The sequence below is a fragment of the Propithecus coquereli genome, unplaced genomic scaffold (genome assembly GCF_000956105.1).
Source record: "Propithecus coquereli isolate 6110/MARCELLA unplaced genomic scaffold, Pcoq_1.0 Scaffold109, whole genome shotgun sequence".
NCBI classification, from domain to species: domain Eukaryota; kingdom Metazoa; phylum Chordata; class Mammalia; order Primates; family Indriidae; genus Propithecus; species Propithecus coquereli.
The window spans coordinates 3,696,658-3,716,501 of NW_012134858.1; the positions used below are offsets into that span (position 1 = coordinate 3,696,658).

Consider the following 19,844-nt stretch of genomic DNA (forward strand, 5'->3'; position numbering starts at 1 on the left):
ACGGTGCTACATTAAAAGAAATGTAAGGGACAACTAGCTGCAGTGTGAGATTTTTAATTGGATATTGGTTTGGATAGATTAGTTGCGAAAGACATTTTAGGTTAGTCGGGGAAATTTGAATATGGCGTATACATTAGAGGAGATAGAAATTTACTGAAATGGAAAGGCAGAGATTGTTGACTGAAGAAAGCAGGTTATAAAGCAGTATGTGTATTATGATTATTTATCTGTATATATCTATATCTACATCTGTATCTCCCCCGAAGGATATGCTTTAAGGTGTTAATAGTGGTGATGCCTGGATGGTGAGAATGTGATTTGTGTGTGTGTGTGTGGGTATGTGTGTGTGTGTGCTTTATTTTAGTCTACATTTTCTAATTTCTAATTTTTCACAAACACATTTAATGTTTCGGAAAAAATAAGTTTTTTTTAAAAGTACATACCCTATTCAAAGATTAGTTAATAATTGAATATGGTTAAAATATAGAGTGCTAGAAAAGAGATAGGAATGATAGGTTTAGGGCAGGTTTGTGGAAAATGAATAATGACTTAAGTCGTATTTAGGAGGCCGTTGCAGGTGCTCAAATTTTAGGCTAAAGTTGTTAAATTTAATTGCTTTGAAATAGTTGAATTTTAATGCTCTATTTCATGCATAGACCTTACAGAGTTGTGTATGCAGAACTTTTATATAGTAATCTTGTATTACATACAGGGCATTCTTCTAGGTTCTCTAATATATTATACATTATCTCTAGTCCTCGAAAAGGTGATACTGGCTTCATTTCATAGTTGAAGAAGATGAGGCTCAGAAAGCTAATTAGTGATAAAACCAGGATTTTTTTTTTTACCCCAATCTCTGTGACTCCAAGACTTGTTGCACACAGTGGTGTTCTAGGAGCTATCTTGGGGGACAACAGGGAGAGGAGGAGAGTGTGAAGGTGGGCTCCAACACTCTCCTTACCATCACTCTGTGTCCTCTCAGCCAAACCCAGGCCGTGGAATCTTTATTTTATTAAATAGTCCTCTGTTTAAACATTCACTTAAAGGTCTCGCCGCACATACAATTTTAAAAATTGTAAACCATTGTATTTGACTTTTAATCTGTTTTTTATTTGTTGTTATACTAAGCTGAAGGTACTTTATAGTTTAAACAGCTCTTTTGAATACCCCTTTCTAGTCATCACAACATCACTGTGGGATAGGAAGGACAGCAGTAGTAACCCCATTTTAATGGTCAGAAAACTGAGGCTGGGATTTAATTGAGTTTTTCAATGTCAACTAGTTTCATATTAATATAAAATGCATTTTAAACCCAGGGCTTTTGAATTATTTTAGCTTAATACCTCTGTATATTTTATTGCCTAATTTAGAAATTTTGAATAAGAATTTTGATCCTGATCTGAAGGACATCGGGATGTTCTTTCTTATAATGAAAAAAAAATGATTTTTTAGTGGTATCTTGTCTCCTTACTTTAATTCTTTACACCTTGTTAGAAAAACTTTTTACTGAAGCATAATATACATACAGAAAAGGTTATAATTCCTAAGTGTCTATCTCAGTGAATTTTCACGGACTGAAAATACTTGTGTGGCCAGTATCCAGCAGGAAATGGAACATTACCATAACATTATCAGAAGCCCCTTCCAATTACTACCCTCTTTTTCTAATGGTGACCACCTAATTTCTGAGAACAGATGAATTTGCCTCTATTTGAGCTTTGAAGTAAAATGAAATAATATAGCATATACCCATTTTATATCTGGCTTCTTTTGCTCAGCATTATATTTGTAAATCATCCATTTCTTGCATTCATTCTCAATGCTGTAGAATATTCCATTGTGTGAATATACCACAATTTATTTCATTTGTCCTACAGTTGATAGACATTTGGACAGGTTTCCATTCTTTGTTTATTATGAATAGTGCCACTACATATTCTAGTATATGTCTTTTGGTGAACATATGTATGCATTTTTGTTATGTATAACTATGGGTAGAATTGCTGGGCCAGCTGTAAGGTATGTTAGATATTCAGCTTTAGTAAATACTAAAACACAATTTTCCAAGGCAGTTATACCCACCCACTTTTTTCCCTCTCATTTCTTTTCATTATTTTCCCTGTTTGCTCTTTTTATTATATTATCGTATTTGACGTCTGTTTGACCTTGCAGCATGAAATAAAGACTCCGAGGTAGAATAATGGAAAAGGATGATGATACCTCTTTCTGACATTTTATTTGGATTACAAAATATTTGATACCTATGAATTATACCCTGTCTACTTCAGGATGCTTGTTTTGGGCATAAAAATAAAGGAGTATAGAAGAGTGTTTTATAAACTATCAAGTGTAATATACAAATGTTTTGTTTCATTATTCCCTTTCACCTCCAATGTTGAGAATAAAACCAATACATTTTTTTCCCTTATTTATTCTTTTCTCTCTCTCTCTCTCTCTCTCTCTCTTTCTCTTTGTGTATGTGTGTGCACGCACACACACGTGTGTTGGTAGTGGTAGGTAGATGGAATATTGAAAGCAGCAGTATCCTGGGTGGGTTCGCCTAGAGTTAAGGGGTTGCTGAATGAATGCCACTTGGCAGCTGAGAATCACAGAAAAGCCAGGCACTCGTGCTCCTCTGTCCCCACACTTTTCTCATCACTCCAGGAAGAAAAGAGTTTATAACATACTCATAAAAAGAGTATACACAGATTCAATGTAATGAATAATGTGAACCAGCTTTTTACTCATCACCCAGGTTAAGAAATGAGATATTAATAAGCTCCCTGTACACTCCTTCCTGATTGCAGTGCCTTCCCCTTCCAGAATCTAGAGTTTTCCCTTGTTTTTCCTCTAAGTTTTACCTTACCATCTTTGTTTATATCCCTATGAATATTAGCTTTGCCTCTTTTTGAACTTTGTATAAATGAAATTATACTGTATTTCCCTGTGACTTCTTTCATTCAACATTTTCATAAATGTTCATGTTTATGTTTTAGCTCTACTTCATTAATTTTCATTTCTCTATTGATGTTCCATTCTATGAACAAACCATAATATCTTTGTCTGTTTTACTCTTGATACCCATTTTGTTTGTTTCCAGTTTTTTTTGCTCTGACAAATACTATTGCTGTGAACATTGTCTAGGTACACCTGTGTGAAAGTTCCTCTGTAGTCTCTAATTAGAAGTGGAATTTTTGAATCATGAGGCATGGAAATATTCTACTCTAGAAATACCAAACTGTTTTCCAGAGTTCAGTTTTTTTTACTTCCCTTGAGTAGTAGATGTTGTTTTCCATTGTTTCATACGTGCGCAAATTTGATATTATCCAACTTCTTAATGTTTGTCATGTGGCTAGAATATAGTGGCATTTAATTGTGGTTTTAATTTTCATTTCCTTGACTAACAATAAAGTTGAACCTCTTTTTATGTTTATGGAATCCTTCTTGCCTTGTGTCTTGTGAGAGAGGGAGAGAGGGAGAGATTGAGTTAGAGTTTTTTATATATTCTAGATGTAAGTATTTTGTTGGTTATATGTATTGGAAATATTCTCTTCATTATGTGGACTGCTTTTTCACTTTCTGGTATCCTTTGATGAACAAAGTTTCTTAGTTCTAATGTAGTTCAATTTATCATACTTTTTCTTTGTGGCTTGTATTTTGGGAAATACTTGTGTAAGAAATCCTTGTTCTGAGGTCATGCAAATATTCTCCTATTCTTTTCTAAAAAATTAAGAGTTTTGAATTTCACAATTAAATCTCAAATACCTTGGAATTGATTTTGATGTATATAAAGTATGAGATAGAGATCCTCTTTCATTTGTTTCCATCTGGATAATCAGTGGATTCAAGGACTAAAAATAATGAGTCTGTTTTTTCTTTTCTGATATGCAATGTCTGCTCTTAAAAAAACCAGATGTCCATTATATGTAATAATATCCCAGCACTGAATTATATGTTCTGACTAATGCTTAATATTACATTATCATGGTTCCCTATTTTATTCTTCTTCAAAAGTATCTTTTTTTTTGAGACAGAGTCTTGCTCCATTGCCCTGGCTAGAGTGCCGTGGCATCAGCCTAGCTCATAGCAACCTCAAACTTCTGGGCTCAAGCGATCTTCTGCCTCAGCCTCCCAAGTAGCTGGGACTACAGGCATGTGCCACCATGCCCAGCTAATTTTTTCTATATATATTTTTAGTTGTCCAGATCATTTCTTTCTATTTTTTTAGTAGAGACGGGATCTCGCTCTTGCTCAGGCTGGTCTCGAACTCCTGACCTTGAGCGAACCACTCGCCTCGGCCTCCCAGAGTGCTAGGATTACAGGCGTGAGCCACCGTGCCCGGCCCTTCAAAAGTATCTTAACTATTCGTAGTCCTTTGCTTTTCCATAAAATGTTGGAATCATTTTGTTGAATTCTATGAATAACTTGTGTGATTTTGATTGGAATAGCATTTAACCAATAGATCAATTTCAGGGAGAATTGACATCTTACAATATTTAGACTTCTTATCCAAGAACATGAGATATAATCCATTGATTTAGTTTTTTAAAATCTTATTCAATAGAGTTTTATAATTTTTTCTATAATAAGTTTATACAGTTTTGTTAGATTTACTTCTAGTACTTAAAGTTTTTGTTGCTATTGTATATGTTATTATTTTCTAATGGATTGTTCATTTACAGAAATGAAATAGACTTTCATTTATTGAGTTTGTATCCAGCAATCTTGATACAATTATCATTAATTACAGTGATTTCCCATAGAGTTTTTTGGGGAATTTTTTATGTAGATAAACATATCATCTGCAATGACAATTATGTTTTTCCTTTACAATGTTTGTATTTTTCCTTGCCTTATGCATTGGCTAAGAACTGGAGTAAAGTATTAAATTATTCCTGTCTTGCTCTTGAACTTAACAGAAATGCGTTCGGTGTTTGACTGTTAAGTGTGATGTCTCCTATATCTTTTTTGTGGATACCCTTTATGAGATGAAGGAAATTTATTTTTTTTTAATATTAAAAATTTTTTGGAAACATTCTTAGTCTTACAAAAACATTTCAGGTACTTTTTTCATGTTTAAATCACCTTTTTTTCTTGACGTACTTGTGAGTAAGTTGCCTGCTGAAGCGCATTATCCCCAAATACTTGTACTTCCTACAAATAAGGATATTCTCCATTATAACCACAATACAGTCATCAAAATCAGGAAACCAACACTGAGACATTACAACCATTTAATTCTTAGAGACTGTCCAGGTTTTGCCATTTATTCCTATAAAATCCCTTATTGCAAAAAGATCTACTGCAGGATCACATATTGTATTTAGTTGTCATGTCTCTGTCATTTTCCTCAACCTGCCATAATTTCTCAGTTTTCTCCTGACTTTGATGACCTTGGCACTGTTTATTATAATAGGCCAGTTATTCTGCAGAATGTCCCTCAACTTGGATTTGTCTAATAGAGCAAGCAGCATGATTGGATTCAGGTTTTGTATCTTTGACGGAAATGTCACAATAGCAATGCTACGTTGTTGTCATTGCATCTCATCACATGGCACATGATTCTGGTTTGTCCCATTAGTGACGTTAACTTTGATCACTTGGTAAAGATGTTATCTGGTAGCCTTCTCCACTGTAAAATTACTCTTTGCCCCTTTATAATTAGTATTTTATAGAGAGGAATTTTGAAACTTTATAAATACCCCATTCCTTATCAAATTTCCAGTTTATTCAGTGATTTATTTATAATAGCATGTACTCATAGTTTCTTATTTTATTCAGTTAGTCATAACGTATTAACCTAATTTATTTTGATGCTCAAGACTGTTTACCATTTAGCTGTTAATAGCTCAGGCTGGCTTCTGTGTACTTTTGACATGTTCTTATCATTCTTTGAGCACTTCTTTGCTTTTTGACAATCAATACAGGATGTACCAGGCTTATTTAGTATTTTCCACATCCCAACATAGAAACTGTCGTTTTTTCAAGGAGCCCTGGGTTTCTTTTAGTGGAAAGAAATGGTATTTAGAAGCCAAGATCTGGGGATTAGGTGTGTTTATTGATATTTGAGTGTCAGTGCCTTTGAGCTCTCTCAGGATATGTGTGTCTGCATTCGTGGGTGTTTATATACATACTTGTGACTGTTTCTTTATCTATCTGTATTGAAAACTATAAGTTCATAGTCTTAACTTCAATTCTAGTCTAAATGCAGCATTTCTCCTTTTTCATATTTATAACTTCCTTCTCTGACAGTGAGAAAACTGGTTTCCATTTTCCTTAATATATTTATTCATTTTATCCATCCTCCCGGATGTAACCAATTTCCTACTACAGCTGTCATCCCTTCTCCTGTGTGGTTATCCTTCTCAACCTACTTGGGCTTTGATAGCTTGTGTTGGGCTATGTGTATTTGAGTTTGCTCTCCTTAACCTGCTAAGATTCTGAACCCCATGCTTGGCTACCCTCACTCTTTTGTACATACCTTCCTCATACTGTGCAGGCTGTGACTTCTTGCCAGCCCTTGGGCTCCGATGCTCTACACCAGTCCCCTGCTCTGTGTGGATGCCTCTTCATTCTGCCTAGGTTCTGATACTGCATGTCAGTTGAGCCCACACATGGGTACCTTCCTTGCCCTGCTTGGGTTTGATACCTGGCACTGGGCCCTTTCCTCATTGTCCTACTTGAGCTCTGGTAGCTCTTGCCAGGCTCTCCCATGTGTGGATGCCCCTTCACTCTGCTTGGACTCTGACAGCCCATGTCAGCTTCCGATTATGTGCATATGTCCTCCTCTTTCCACTCATGCTTGACTCTGATAACCCTCAATGTCTCATGGATGCTTTTTTCACTCTTTTTTGGATCTGACATGCAGTGGTAAGCTGTCCCCCTGCAGGGGGATGTTCTTCAACCTTCTTAGGCTCTGAAACTCCTTGCTGGGCTGTCTTTTTGGAGGGAGTCCTAATGGCTTGTTCAGGAAGGGAAAGGAAGGTGTAGAGAATTTTTCAAAAAAATATTTATGACTTTATTGAGATAGAATTTACATTTAAGAAAAGTGCACCCATTTTTAGTATACAGTTTGAGTTTAGATGAATATATGCAGTTGTGTTGTTACCACCACAGTCAAGATCTAGAACATTTCTATAGCTGCTAAAATTCCCTCATTTTCCTTTTATAGTCAGTCTTCTCTTAAACCTGGCCCAGGTGATCACTACTCTGTTTTCTGTTACTAAAGTTTTATCTTTTCTAGAATTTCATCTAAATGGAACCATCTGATGTGTATTGTTTTTGTTTCTAAATTTTGTTTTTACTTGCCTTAATAGTTTTTATATTCATTTGTGTTTTACAAATATCAGTAATTTTTATTGAATAGCATTCCATTCTACATATATGTCCTACAATTTTTCTTTTCTCCATTTACCTGTTGATAGACATTTGAGTTGTTTTCAGTTATGAGATAATTGAGATGGTCTCTAGGTGTTAAGGTGAAAGTTAATAGGAATAAGTGTAATTTCAAAAGATCAGAATAGTCAATTTTAAGATGGAGATTTGGGTTGAGACCAATTCTACCACTTGTATGACCTTGTACAAGTTACTTAAACTCTCTGTGCCTCTATTTTCTCATAAGATAATAGAGATTATAATAGTACCTATCTCGGGATTGTTATGAATACTGCATGAGATAATTCAGATGAAATGCTAAGCATAGTGCCTGATACATATACAGCAATTAATACATGTTAGCTATTATATTAATAGTAATAGCAACAATGACAATAATTATGCGAAAGTCAAGAGTTTTTAATTGCTCATAATTTTATGTAGTTGCCCCAAAAAGTTCTTTCATTTACTTCAGTACCTGTATTTAGTTATTGTTATTCTGTCATTTGGTATACTTTATTAAGTGCTTATTGAGTACCAAGGATTATGGCAGTAATGAAAATAAAAAGAAAGAGAACACAATTCTTGTCCTGTACTCAGTGCATTGTTCTTAAAACTATAGGTTAAAACTGGTTAGTGGGTCTTGAAATGAATTTTGTTCATCATGACTAGAATTTTCAGTATAAAACTATCGGCGGACATCACATGTAATAAGGACAAGTACTTTTTCATAAAACTTGTTTTTAATGAGCGGTATATATGTATGTCTATCTATACATACATGGATATAAGCATGCACACATACATGGATACATATTCGTATATATGTATATATGTACTTGGCTGTGATAGAAAATGTGTTTCTTTTTGTGGGTCATGGTCTAACCAAAACACCTGTTCTAGTAGATACACAGTATTATACTTAAGACTCCAAGGCTAACAAATCATAGAACTGGGATTTAAGTAGTACGTAATGAAATTATCACTGCATCAATAAAACATTAAATTATCAATAAATTTACTGAGTGATGTTTGTGATGCTTTATGAAAAAAACCTAAAAAATTCTATAGAAAAAATTTATTTTCTAGAGGAAGGATAAATATTGTAAACATTAACTCATGGATATTAATGTGCTAATCAAGACAGCTAGTGTATAGTCTAGGAGGACATACAAAGATTAAAATAAATAATTACAAGAATGATGTATTACAAAGGGTAACAAATTATGTGTTATACAAATACTGTATAAGATAAAATCTGAGCATATGATCTATATCTATAGTTTGTTCCCAGACTATTTATAATTTTAATACAATTTCAGCCAAAATCACAGTAGCTTTGTTGGAGGGATTCATCACAATGACTCCAAAATTGGAAACACCAAAGAGTAAAGTTTGTGTAAGTTGAAAAAGACAAAAAGGAAAGGGGGAAAAAAACCCTTTAGAACAGGATACAGTACTGACACAAATAGAAACATAGAGCAATGGAATAGAATAGGAAATGTAGAAATATGTGTGAAGTATTTACTGAAAAACAGTGGATACTAGAAGATTTTTTTTTTTTTTTTTTTTTTTTAAAGAGACAAGGTCTCACTATGTTGCCCAGGCTGGAGTGCAGTGGATATTGACAGACACGATCATGGTGCGCTGCAGTCTTGAACTCCTGGCCTCAAGTGATTCTCCCATCTTAACCTCCTGAGTAGCTGGGACTACAGATGTGTGCTACTGCACCTAGCTGAAGACAGAAAGATTTAAAAATATATGTTGAGAAAAATTTATTAGTAGTATAGAAGAAAATATTTAGTTTTTTATACTGTAGTAAACACAAATGACGAGTCGAATATTTTTAAAAAATCAAAATGTAGAAAAATTAGAAGGAATTAAAAGGAATATTTTTAAGTGACAAAACAAACCTACAGGAAAGGATATCCAGATTCAGATGTGGACAAATGAAACACTTAAGTTTAATAAAAAATAAATTTAAACAGAAGAAATTTGTAAATACTGTTTGCTAAGAATATTATAAAGGGTCTATCCATAGATAAGAACATTCTAGTTAATTTGAATGCCAGATAGATTTGTTTTTTATTTGAAAATGTCTTTGCCCTGACCATCTGTTAGGTCACCTCATCTCTGAAGCACTTACTGAAAATCAAGCTTTATAAGTCTGTATTTTTAAAATCCTCTCAAATGTAGTTTAAATCATTAGATTTTGAATCCCACAGGTGAATTACAGTATTATCCAAAAATTATTTTCAGTGCATATTCTAGAGACTGTGTGATGTGATGTGATTGTTCACCCATATACCTCTGTATTTATAAAACAAAACAAAACAAAAAACCTTTTGAAAAGAAAAGGAAGTAAATCCGCCTCTCTTTCTGTGCTCCCATTCCTAGGATGCCTCTTGTGATTGCGTTGTAGCATATCTGAGTATATCTGAAACACAAGGCAGCTTTGTTGACATCACTGATGATGCTTGTCAGCAGGGATTGGTCAATGCTGCCAAACTTTTTTGTTAGTCATTTGAAGTATCCATGTCCATTGCAGCTGCTCTGGAACTCATAGGGGGATCCCAGTTTTTGCAGACTCATGGAAGAAGTACCTGGGTAAGATGGAATTTTTCATAGGGTTTTCAAGAATTTAATATGTGAAATAGTTTTAATGTTAGAACAAAAGTTTACCTTTATGCCATGTCAGAAAAGAAAAGAAAGAAAAGAAAAGAGGAAGATGGCTTGCTAACAGTAGTCCTCTAATGCTATTAGAATAAAGGAATATTTATCCATCTTTAATAAAATGCTGATGAGTACATTAGCATTCTAATTGCATTTAGAATTCAGAAATCCTAATTAGAACCCATAGAAACTGCTATAACACTTCACTTAGTGAAGCATTTCAGAATTCCTGCACAATAACTATGAATTGTTTATTTTTTGTTCAGTTAGTGTAGTTTTTCATATTATTTTTGTTCCTATGCATTTATTAAATATGTTTCTGCTAAACACTTAGTACCCAGCACTGGTCAATAAGTTTTAGCTCCTTAATATGTGTATTGTGAAGCATGAAAATTACATGCATGAAGTTATTTCTTTAGTATTTTTAAAAACAGAACGTTTTCTGTCCATTTTATGATTCTCTTTGCCACCGATCCTTAAAGAAGCATTTCTCAAAATGTTTCCTAATTTTGGCCTGGACACTTTCATCTTAGTCAAGGATTAATAGAGAGCACTACCGCTGGTTAGTGTCAGAGTTTTTGGGTTGAGAGGGTAGAAGGTGGTTTTATTATTTGATTCAGTTGGAGATTATGTTTATGATCTTTAAAGCTCTTGCGCTTCGATGGAAATAATAGCCTTTTCCCTTTTTTATCTCCTAAATCTAGAGTACTAGACTATTTAATAAAAAAGGGCAGGATTTTTTTTGAGGCATAACAATAACTTATATTAATAACTATTGCTTGTCTTGGGCTATCTTATAAATTTATTTCATTTAGAATTTTTTTTTCACTTTTCAAAAATATTGGTATATGGGGATTTCCTTTTTAAATTGATTTCTAATATTTAAAATGATAATAAAGAACCATATCTGCATAATATAAGTTCTTTGGAATATGTTGATTTTTTTGCGTGTGTGACTAAGTTTGGAAAAGTTTCCTTAGAGGGCCATGTAGTGAAATTTTTAGCCATTTTGGGCAACATACTAAATTGAGACTATTATATAGATAAAGCATTTCAAATACAAGCATTTGAAAATGTGGATTGTGATAAAAAGCAGCAGCTGGCCAGATTTGTTCTGTGGACTGTAGTTTGTTAACCTCTGGCCAACAATATGGTCAATTTTTGTGATGGTTCTATGTATTTTCTATATTTTAGGTAGCAGTAATATCTATTATGTCAAGCTTCTTGATTGTAACGTTTCTATCTTATTTATCCTTACTAAATTTTTTCTTTGATTTGTGAGTTTCTGAGTTACTCACAGATAACAGATCTGCTAGAATTATAGATTTTTCTATTTCTACTTTTAATGCTGTCAATTTCTGTTTTAGTATTTTCGGGCTATTAGGTATGTAGATGTTTATGATTGCTATGTCTTCTTGGTGGATTATTCCTCTAATCACTAATTAAAATCTTTGTTTATCTTAATTGATACTTTTCTTCTTTAATTCTTCCCTGTCTCTTGTGTTACAATAATATTCCTATATCAGTTTTTGTGTGTGTGTGGTTGTTGAGGTTTATCTGGTATTTTTTTCTCCTTTTTGTTTGCTTTTAATTGTATTTTTTAGTCAAGTCTTCTGTGAGTTTTCTAGAGCTGCCATAACAAATTACCACAAGCTTGGTGGCTTCTAACAATGGAAATTTATTCTGTCACAGTTCTGGAGGCTAGAAATCCAAAATCAGGGATATCAGTGCTATGCTCCATCTGAAAGCTTTAGGAGATAAACTTTTGTTACTTCTAGCTCCTGGTGGTTGCCAGCAATCCTTGGCATTCCTTGGCTTTTAGATGCATCACTCTAGTCTCCGCTTTTGTCTTCACATGTTCTTCTCCCTTTTGTGTCTGTGTGTCTAAATTTCTCTCTTTTTATAAGGACATCAGTTATATTGGATTTGGGGCCCACCCTAATCCAGTGTGACCTCAACTTTATTATATGTGTAATGACCCTATTTTCAAGTAAGGTCGTAATCACAGATTCTGGGTGGGCATGAATTTCTAGAGGGGCATTATTCAACCTAGTACAGTTTTATTAAGGTATAATTTATGTGCAGTAAAATTCAGCCTTTTTGGTGTACAGCTGTATGAACTTTGACAAACAGTTGTGCAGCTATTACAGTCATCCTGCAGAATTCCTTTTTCTTTTTTCTTTTATAGTCAGTCCCTACACCCACTGCTAGCTCCTGGCAATTACTGATGTCCTTTATATCTCTGTAGTTTTGTCTTTTCCAGGCTGTTTTATAAATGGAATTGTATATTATGTAGCCCTTTGAGTCTGACTTTTTTCACCTAACATGATGCAATTTTAAATTCATTCATGCTGTTCCATATATCAGTAATTTGTTTCTGTATATTGCAGAGTAGTATTCCATTTTGTGCGTGTACCACAATTAGTTTATCCATTTACCAGTTGAAGGATATTTGTGTAGCTTTCCAGTATTTGGCCATTACGGATAAAGCCCTTATATAAACATTTGTGGACAGATTATCATGTGAATGTATGTTTCATCTCTCTTGGGTAAATACCTGGGAGTGGGACTTCTGGGTTGTATGTTAAGTGTTTAAGAAACTAAACGGTTTTTCGTGGAGGCTATACCATTTTGTATTCCTACCAGCAATGTAAGAACATTACTATTATTCTGCATCCTTTCCAGCACTTGGTATTGTCAGTATATTTTAAAAGATACTCTAATAGATATTTAGTGGTATCTAACTGTGGATTTAATTTGCATTTCTGTAATGATTAGTGATGTTGAGCATCTTTTCATGTTGTTATTTGCCATTTGTGTATCTTCTTTGGTGAAGTGTTTGTTCTTTTGCCCGTTAATAAAAATGGTGTTTGTTTTCTTAATGTTGATTTTTGAGAGTTCTTTATATATTCTAGATACAAGTCCTTTATCAGGTATATAAATGATGAAACAAATATTTTTAAAAATGGGACTAGCTCTTTGGGCAACTATGTATGGTTGTGATTTAATGAAGTCAGCTAAAAACCCTAGACCTTCATGTTATTATTTTTGTTGCTGGTATTTCAAAAGTATTTCAAAAGTGCTTTCTATGAGTAAGGTACTATGCTCAATATTTTATCTGAATTATTGCAAGTATATTCTCCCGGTACATGGCTTTTCCTTTCCTTTCATCCTGTTAAGGTTTTTTTTTTTTTTTGGAGAGCAAAGGCTCTGCTCTTGAAGTCAAATTTATCAATTTTTTTTTTTATGGATCATGTTTTTTGTATTATGTCTAAGAAATGTTTGCTCACCCCAAGATCACTAAGATTTTCTATGTTTATTTGGAGAAGTTTTATAGTTTTAAGTTTAAAATTTAGGTCTACAATCTGTTTTGAGTTTTTGTGTATGGTACGATGTGAATTATGGGTGAATTTCATTTTATTCCATATGGCTGTTCAGTTGTTCTAGCACCATTTGATGAAAAGACTATCCTTTCTCTGTTGAATTACCTTTGACTATAAATGGTGGGTATATTTATGGGTATATTTCTGAGCTCTTTTCTATTCCTTTGATTTGTGTTGGTCCTTTTACCAGTACCAAACTCTCTTGATTACTAGAGCTTCATAGTATATCTTGAAATGAAGTAACTTGACTTCTCCTACTTTGTTTTTCTTTTCAAAATTTTTTGACTTGTTTGGTTTTTTTTTTTTGCTTTTCCATATGAATTTTACAAGCAGCTTTTCTACTTCTCAAAAAAATTCTGACGGGATTTTGATTGAGAGGATATTGAATCTGTAGTTGAATTTGGAAGAGAATTGATATCAACAGTATTTAATCTTTCAACTCATGAATAGAGAATATCTCTTGATTTACTTAGTTCTCTCTGATTTCTTTCATCTCTCTATATATTTTGTTTTTAATGTAGAGTTTGCCTATATTTTGTTAGATTTGTATCTACTTATTTCTCCTTTGTGATTTCAAATCTTGTTTGTTTTCTTGATTCTGCTTCCCCCACCCACCTTTGAATTTTGGTTTATTGTAAATGGTATTTTTAAAATTCAATTTTCAGTTGTCTGCCATAAAAGTAGTTGATTTTTGTATATTGACTTTATATCCTGTGACTTTCCTAAATGCATATGTTAGTTCTGGTAGTTTTATTGTAGATAGTTGGAATTTTCTTATACCAAAAATTATATCTTCTGAATGGAGATGATTTTATTTCTTCTTTTCCTATTTGTGTGTCTTCTATTTCTTTTTCTTGCCTTATTTCACTGGATAGAAAGTCCAGTGCGACACTGAACAGGAGTGCCTTGTTCCTGGATTTAGGAGTAAAACATTAACTCTTTCACCATTAAATATGTTAGCAGTAAGTTTTTTAGATGGACTTTATCAGGTTGAGCAAGTTCCATTTTATTCCAAGTTTTCTGAATTTTTATCGTGAATGGATGTTGAATTTTGTCAGGAAATTTATCTGCAACTATTGAGATGATTGTATAGATCTTTTATTTCTTGATGTGGTGAATTACATTGCTTTTTGACTATTAAACCAGCTTTGCATTCCTGGGATCAAGCACACTTGTTCATGATTTATTTTCCTTTTTATATATTATTGAATAATGATTCTGAGATATTTTATTCAGGTACTTTTGTATCCTTATTCATGAGGGATATTGATCTATAGTCTTTTTTTTTTTTTGAGACAGAGTCTTGCTCCATTGCCCGGCTAGAGTGCCGTGGCATCAGCCTAGCTCACGGCAACCTCAGACTCCTGGGCTCAAGTGATCCTTCTGCCTCAGCCTCCCAAGTAGCTGGGACTACAGGCATGCGCCACCATGCCCGGCTAATTTTTTCTATATATTTTTAGTTGTCCAAATCATTTCTTTCTATTTTTAGTAGAGATGGGGTCTCGCTCTTGCTCAGGCTGGTCTCGAACTCCTGACCTTGAGCAATCCACCTGCCTCGGCCTCCCAGAGTGCTAGGATTACAGGCGTGAGCCACCGCGCCTGGCGATCTATAATCTTTTTATGCTGTCTTTGTTTTAGAATCAGGAAAATGCTGACCTCATTAATTGATTTGATAAATTTTCTAAATTAATTTGATTTCTGTTGTCTGTAAGAGATTATATAGAATTGATATTATTCCCTTAAATTTTGAAAGAATTTACCAGTAAAACACCTGGCCTTAGATTTTTTTTTTTATGAAAGATGTTAAACTATGAATTCATTTTCATTAATAGACGTGAATTCCTCTATTTCACATAGGTTATCTGTTTCATCTTGGGTGAGTTTCAAGAGTTTATGGCTTTTCAGGAATTTTACCATTTCATATAAGTTGTCAGATTTGTGTGCAAAGTCATTCATATTATTATTGCCTTATTTACTCTTAGCACCTGAGATTTATAATCATATTCTTGCTTTCATTCCTGATACATGTTTTGACTTGTGCATCTAACTTTTTTGCTCTTTGGCAGTTCTGTAAGATGTTTAGCAGTTTTCAAAGAACCTGTTTTTAGTTGCATTGATTTTTTTGTGCTTTTTGATCTGTGTTCTGTTACAGTAATATCTGTTCTTTATTATTAATATCTTCTTTTTGCTTGTTCTAGATTTATTTTGTTCCAAGTATTGATTTGACATCTTTTTAAAAATATAAGCATTTCATACTATAATTTTCCCTCTACACTCTGCTTTAGTTGCATTCCACAAATTTTGGTATATGGTGTCTTCATTTCCCTTCAACTCAAAATATTTTCTTGTTTGCTGTGAGACTTCCTCTTTTGAACCATGGGTGATTTTGAAGTTTACTTTCTAAGCGATTGGAGATTATCCTTCTGTTATTGATTTCTAGTTAAATTCCTTTATGTTCCGAGAGCATACTTTGGTGTGTTCAGTTCTTTTAAATTGGGCTTCTCAAGTTTGTGTCTTTTACCAAATTTGGGAAATTTGGGGTGTGTTCATCCATTATCTCTTCAAGTATTTTTTCTGCCCTACACCCATTCTTCTGTGACTTCAGTGACATGAATATTAGATTTTTTGTTAGTGTCCCTACAGGTTCATAAGCAGGCTCTGTCAGTTTTTTGTTTGTTTACTTTTGGCCAATCTTTTTTTATTTTTAATTTTTTTTATTTCAACATATTATGGGGGTACAAATGTTTAGGTTACACATATTGCCTTTGCCCCACCCGAGTCAGAGCTTCAGGCGTGTCCATCTACCAGATGGTGTGCACCGCACCCATTAGTCGTGAATATACCCAACCCCTCCTCTCCTCTCCCACCTGCCTGACACCTGATGAATGTTACTACTATATGTGCACATAAGTGCCAATCAATTCATACCAATTGGATGGTGAGTACATGTGGTGCTTGTTTTTCCATTCTTGTGGTACTTCGCTTAGTAGAATAGGCTCCAGCTCTATCCAGGATAATGCAAGAGGTGCTAGATCACCATTGTTTTTTGTGGCTGAGTAGTACTTTTTTCTCTTTGTTGTTCAAACTGGATAATTTCTGTTAATCTATCTTTAAGTTTACTGTCATCTCAAATGTTAGTATGTAGTCCAACTAGTGCATTTTAAAATTTTGGTTATTGAATTTTTTCAGTTCTAAAATTTCCATTTGTTTCCACTTTATGTATTGATTCTCTGCTGACAGAGAATCAATACTCCCTTCAAGAGTTCCCTTTCCATCCCTTTCAAGAGTTCACCCTTACTTTTGGTGAATTTTTATGATAGCTCTATTAAAATCTCTTCTAATTCTAACTTCTATGTCACTTTGGTATTGATGGACATCTGTTGATTGCCTTTTCCTGTGTGAGTTGAGATTTTCTTTCCCCTTTTTTATATGTTGAGTAATTTTGGATTGTGTCTTAGGTATTTGAACACTGTGTCACGTGATTCTTGATCTTCTTTAAATTCTATGGAGAATATTGATTATTTATTTATTTATTTATTGTGAGCAGGCAAAGAGTCTAGTTGAGCTAGGGCTGAAAGTTCCAACCAGCCACCTTTGGATTGTGGTTTCAGTATCAGTTCTCTTTTCAAAGCCTTTGTCATGCTCTCTAGATCTGTTCTGAGTATACACCTCCCAGAGGCTTGTATGGGATCTGCGTGGTGATTTTAGTTTATTTCTTAGTTTATGTCTGAAGTAAATATCTATTATCTATCTAGGATCAGATCCAAGCAGGTGCTGTTCAGGGGTGAACCCAGGAATTTACATAGAGTTTTATGGAGTTACTTTCCTGAGTTTCTGATATTTTGTGATCTCCCTGGTATTTTGTTTTGCTAGAGCCCCTTTTTTCTTCTACTTGGAAAGCTGTTGTTTTGTTTTTCCTGCAATTGCACCTATGTCTAATGCAAAGCAGTGTGTGCTTTTGTTGTCTCCCATTCCCTGGGGTTCGTGCTTTGCAGTTGGCAGGAAGATATTTAGATATTTGAAAATAAATAAAATTTTATAGTTCCTCTTTTCTCAAATATAATTGTATGTAGGCCTGGCCATATTTTTATATTTCAAGTCATTAATGACAGAGATGAACTTTTTTACTGAAATGACTTATAGAACTTTCTTAAAAATTTTTAACATGGTGTTCTGAGAACATTATTGTTCATTGGAATATTGCCTTCCCTCTTAGGTCAAAGTCTTATTGTCCATATGATATCGCCAGTAAAACTGTAATTTATGTATGCTAGAAATTTGGCAAATGCTTAGTCTTCGCTGTAAATCTACATTACCTGTTGAACTTTTCTAAACACACATTCCTAGGCCCTATCATTCTGAGTCAGTGGGATGTATTATAATAAGTAAAGAAGAAAATAACCTAAATGCTCATCTCTGCTTTTATAGTACTCGTGTTTCAATGCAGGACATTATTTATGGTCTAAGATTCAGAAAAGATGTATCTGAGGAAGATTGTGATGTTAGTGCTCCTTGAAGGTTGCTGGTTCAGTGTGTGTCCTGAGGCAGTGAGGTACCATCTGAACAAAAAAGATATTGAGCCGCAGGTGGGCTGCCTTGGTCAGGGGGTCAGACCCTCACCATCATCCAGTTGTATCCTGTACTGGTTCATCTTTCTTGAGGTTGTCATTTGAATCATTGAGCATATAGCTTCTTATTGCTAAACCAGTTCAGCAAGGAGTGGAACTTAATATTATATCATTTTCTTTATCATGTTTAAGGATAAAATCTTTAGTTTATTTCAGCTATTTTTGGAGGCATGCATTTAGTAAAGTATTTAAGGTATACCAATCATAAGTGTACAGCTTGAACTTTTCATTTGTATGGTTATGTAACCACCATACAGTTAAGACGTAGAATATTTCCAGTTTCCTAATGTTCTTTCTCAGTCAGTAACCTGCCTCCCCTGCGTCTACCACTATTCTGATTTCTGGCACCACATATGAGTTTTGCCTGTTCTCAGACTTCATATAAATGAAGTCATGCAATAAGTATTCTCATGTATCTAGTATTTTTAATCAAATGGTTTTTTGTGGCCAGAACTTGTTATTTAATATTGTCGTTTCTGGCTCCTTCGTACTCAAAACACATCTAAACCAAATCAGATTCAGTTGACTTTTATTTTACATTTCTCTTAGGTGAGATAATCTAAAAGTTCTTGAGGAAATTTCTCATATGTCCAGTGATTCTCTACTTCAGCCACTCATATAGTGTCTGTTATTTATTTACACAGATTATTCTGGCGCTTTTTTCCTCTTCCACATTTCCTTCTACCAGTGCATAGAGAGAAAAAGGAGATTTCTAAAATTTTATCTCCCATTTGTTCTTTGCCATGCTAGCATTTGGCTTGGGGTGAATTCAGGTTGAACTGAATGCCTACAGTTATTGTATTAATCTTGTGTTTTTCTTTTCTTCTTTCTGACAGCACGACGGAAGTGGTTCATTGCACGATATTCAGCTATCATTGCCATCCAGTCCAGAACCAGAAGATGGTGACCAAATATATAAGGTATGACTACATAGTCATGCTGAATTTTTTAAAATTCTTTTTTATTACTAAAATAATAATGCAATAACAACAAAAAGATTTAATAATAAATATATGAAGGCCTGGAGCTTTTCTGTCTTGGGTATTAATTAGTTTTGCTCTTAACTTTTGCTACTTTGTTAAGTTGAAGTAGTATCTCTGTGGTGCTTCCATTTGAATTTATCAGTTGGATAATTATTTGTTCCTATATTACTGCTGGTGCAGAATTCTTTTTTAAAAATCATTGCTTATAACTATGAGTAACAGTTTTTAAAATATGACTACCAATAAAAATTAAAATGGTAATAGGCAATTCTTATATATAATCATAACATTGAAGAAACATACTGAAAATAAGATTAATTTGTTTATCTTTTTATCTTAAAAATACAATTATAGAATCTAGAGGTGTTTTTTTAATTTCAAAATATTGATTAAGGGGTACAAGTATTTCTGTTTCAAGGATATCTTGTGTAATGCTTGTCAGGGCTTTGATATGCCCATTACCAAAATAGTGTTCATGGTATCCAATAGGTAAGGTTTTATCCCACACTCATTCTCCCACTCTCCCCCCTTCTTGGTTTCTCATGTCCTTTATATCTCTTTGTGCCCATGTGTACCTGTCTATTAGCTTATTTTATTATTAATAACTTATTATATTAATGAGAACATATGGCGCTTGGTTTTTCATTTCCGAGATACTTCACTTAGATTAATGGTCTCCAGTTCCATCTGAGTTGCTGCAAATGACATTATTTCATTCCTTTTATGGCTGAGTAGTACTCCATGGGGTGTGTGTGTGTGTATGTATGTATACTGCATTTTCTTTATCCACTCATGAATTGAAG

At 33.8% G+C, this 19,844-nt stretch overlaps 1 protein-coding gene across 2 annotated transcripts in view; it reads left to right on the plus strand.

The window, feature by feature from the left end:
• CCSER2 (coiled-coil serine-rich protein 2) overlaps window positions 1–19,844 on the plus strand; it is a 73,484-nt gene that overhangs the window by 6,984 nt on the left and 46,656 nt on the right. For both annotated transcript variants that reach the window (XM_012648073.1, XM_012648082.1), the window contains exon 4: window positions 18,895–18,978. In XM_012648073.1, coding sequence (XP_012503527.1) covers window positions 18,895–18,978 — 84 coding nt within the window. The remainder of the gene's footprint in view (window positions 1–18,894; window positions 18,979–19,844) is intronic.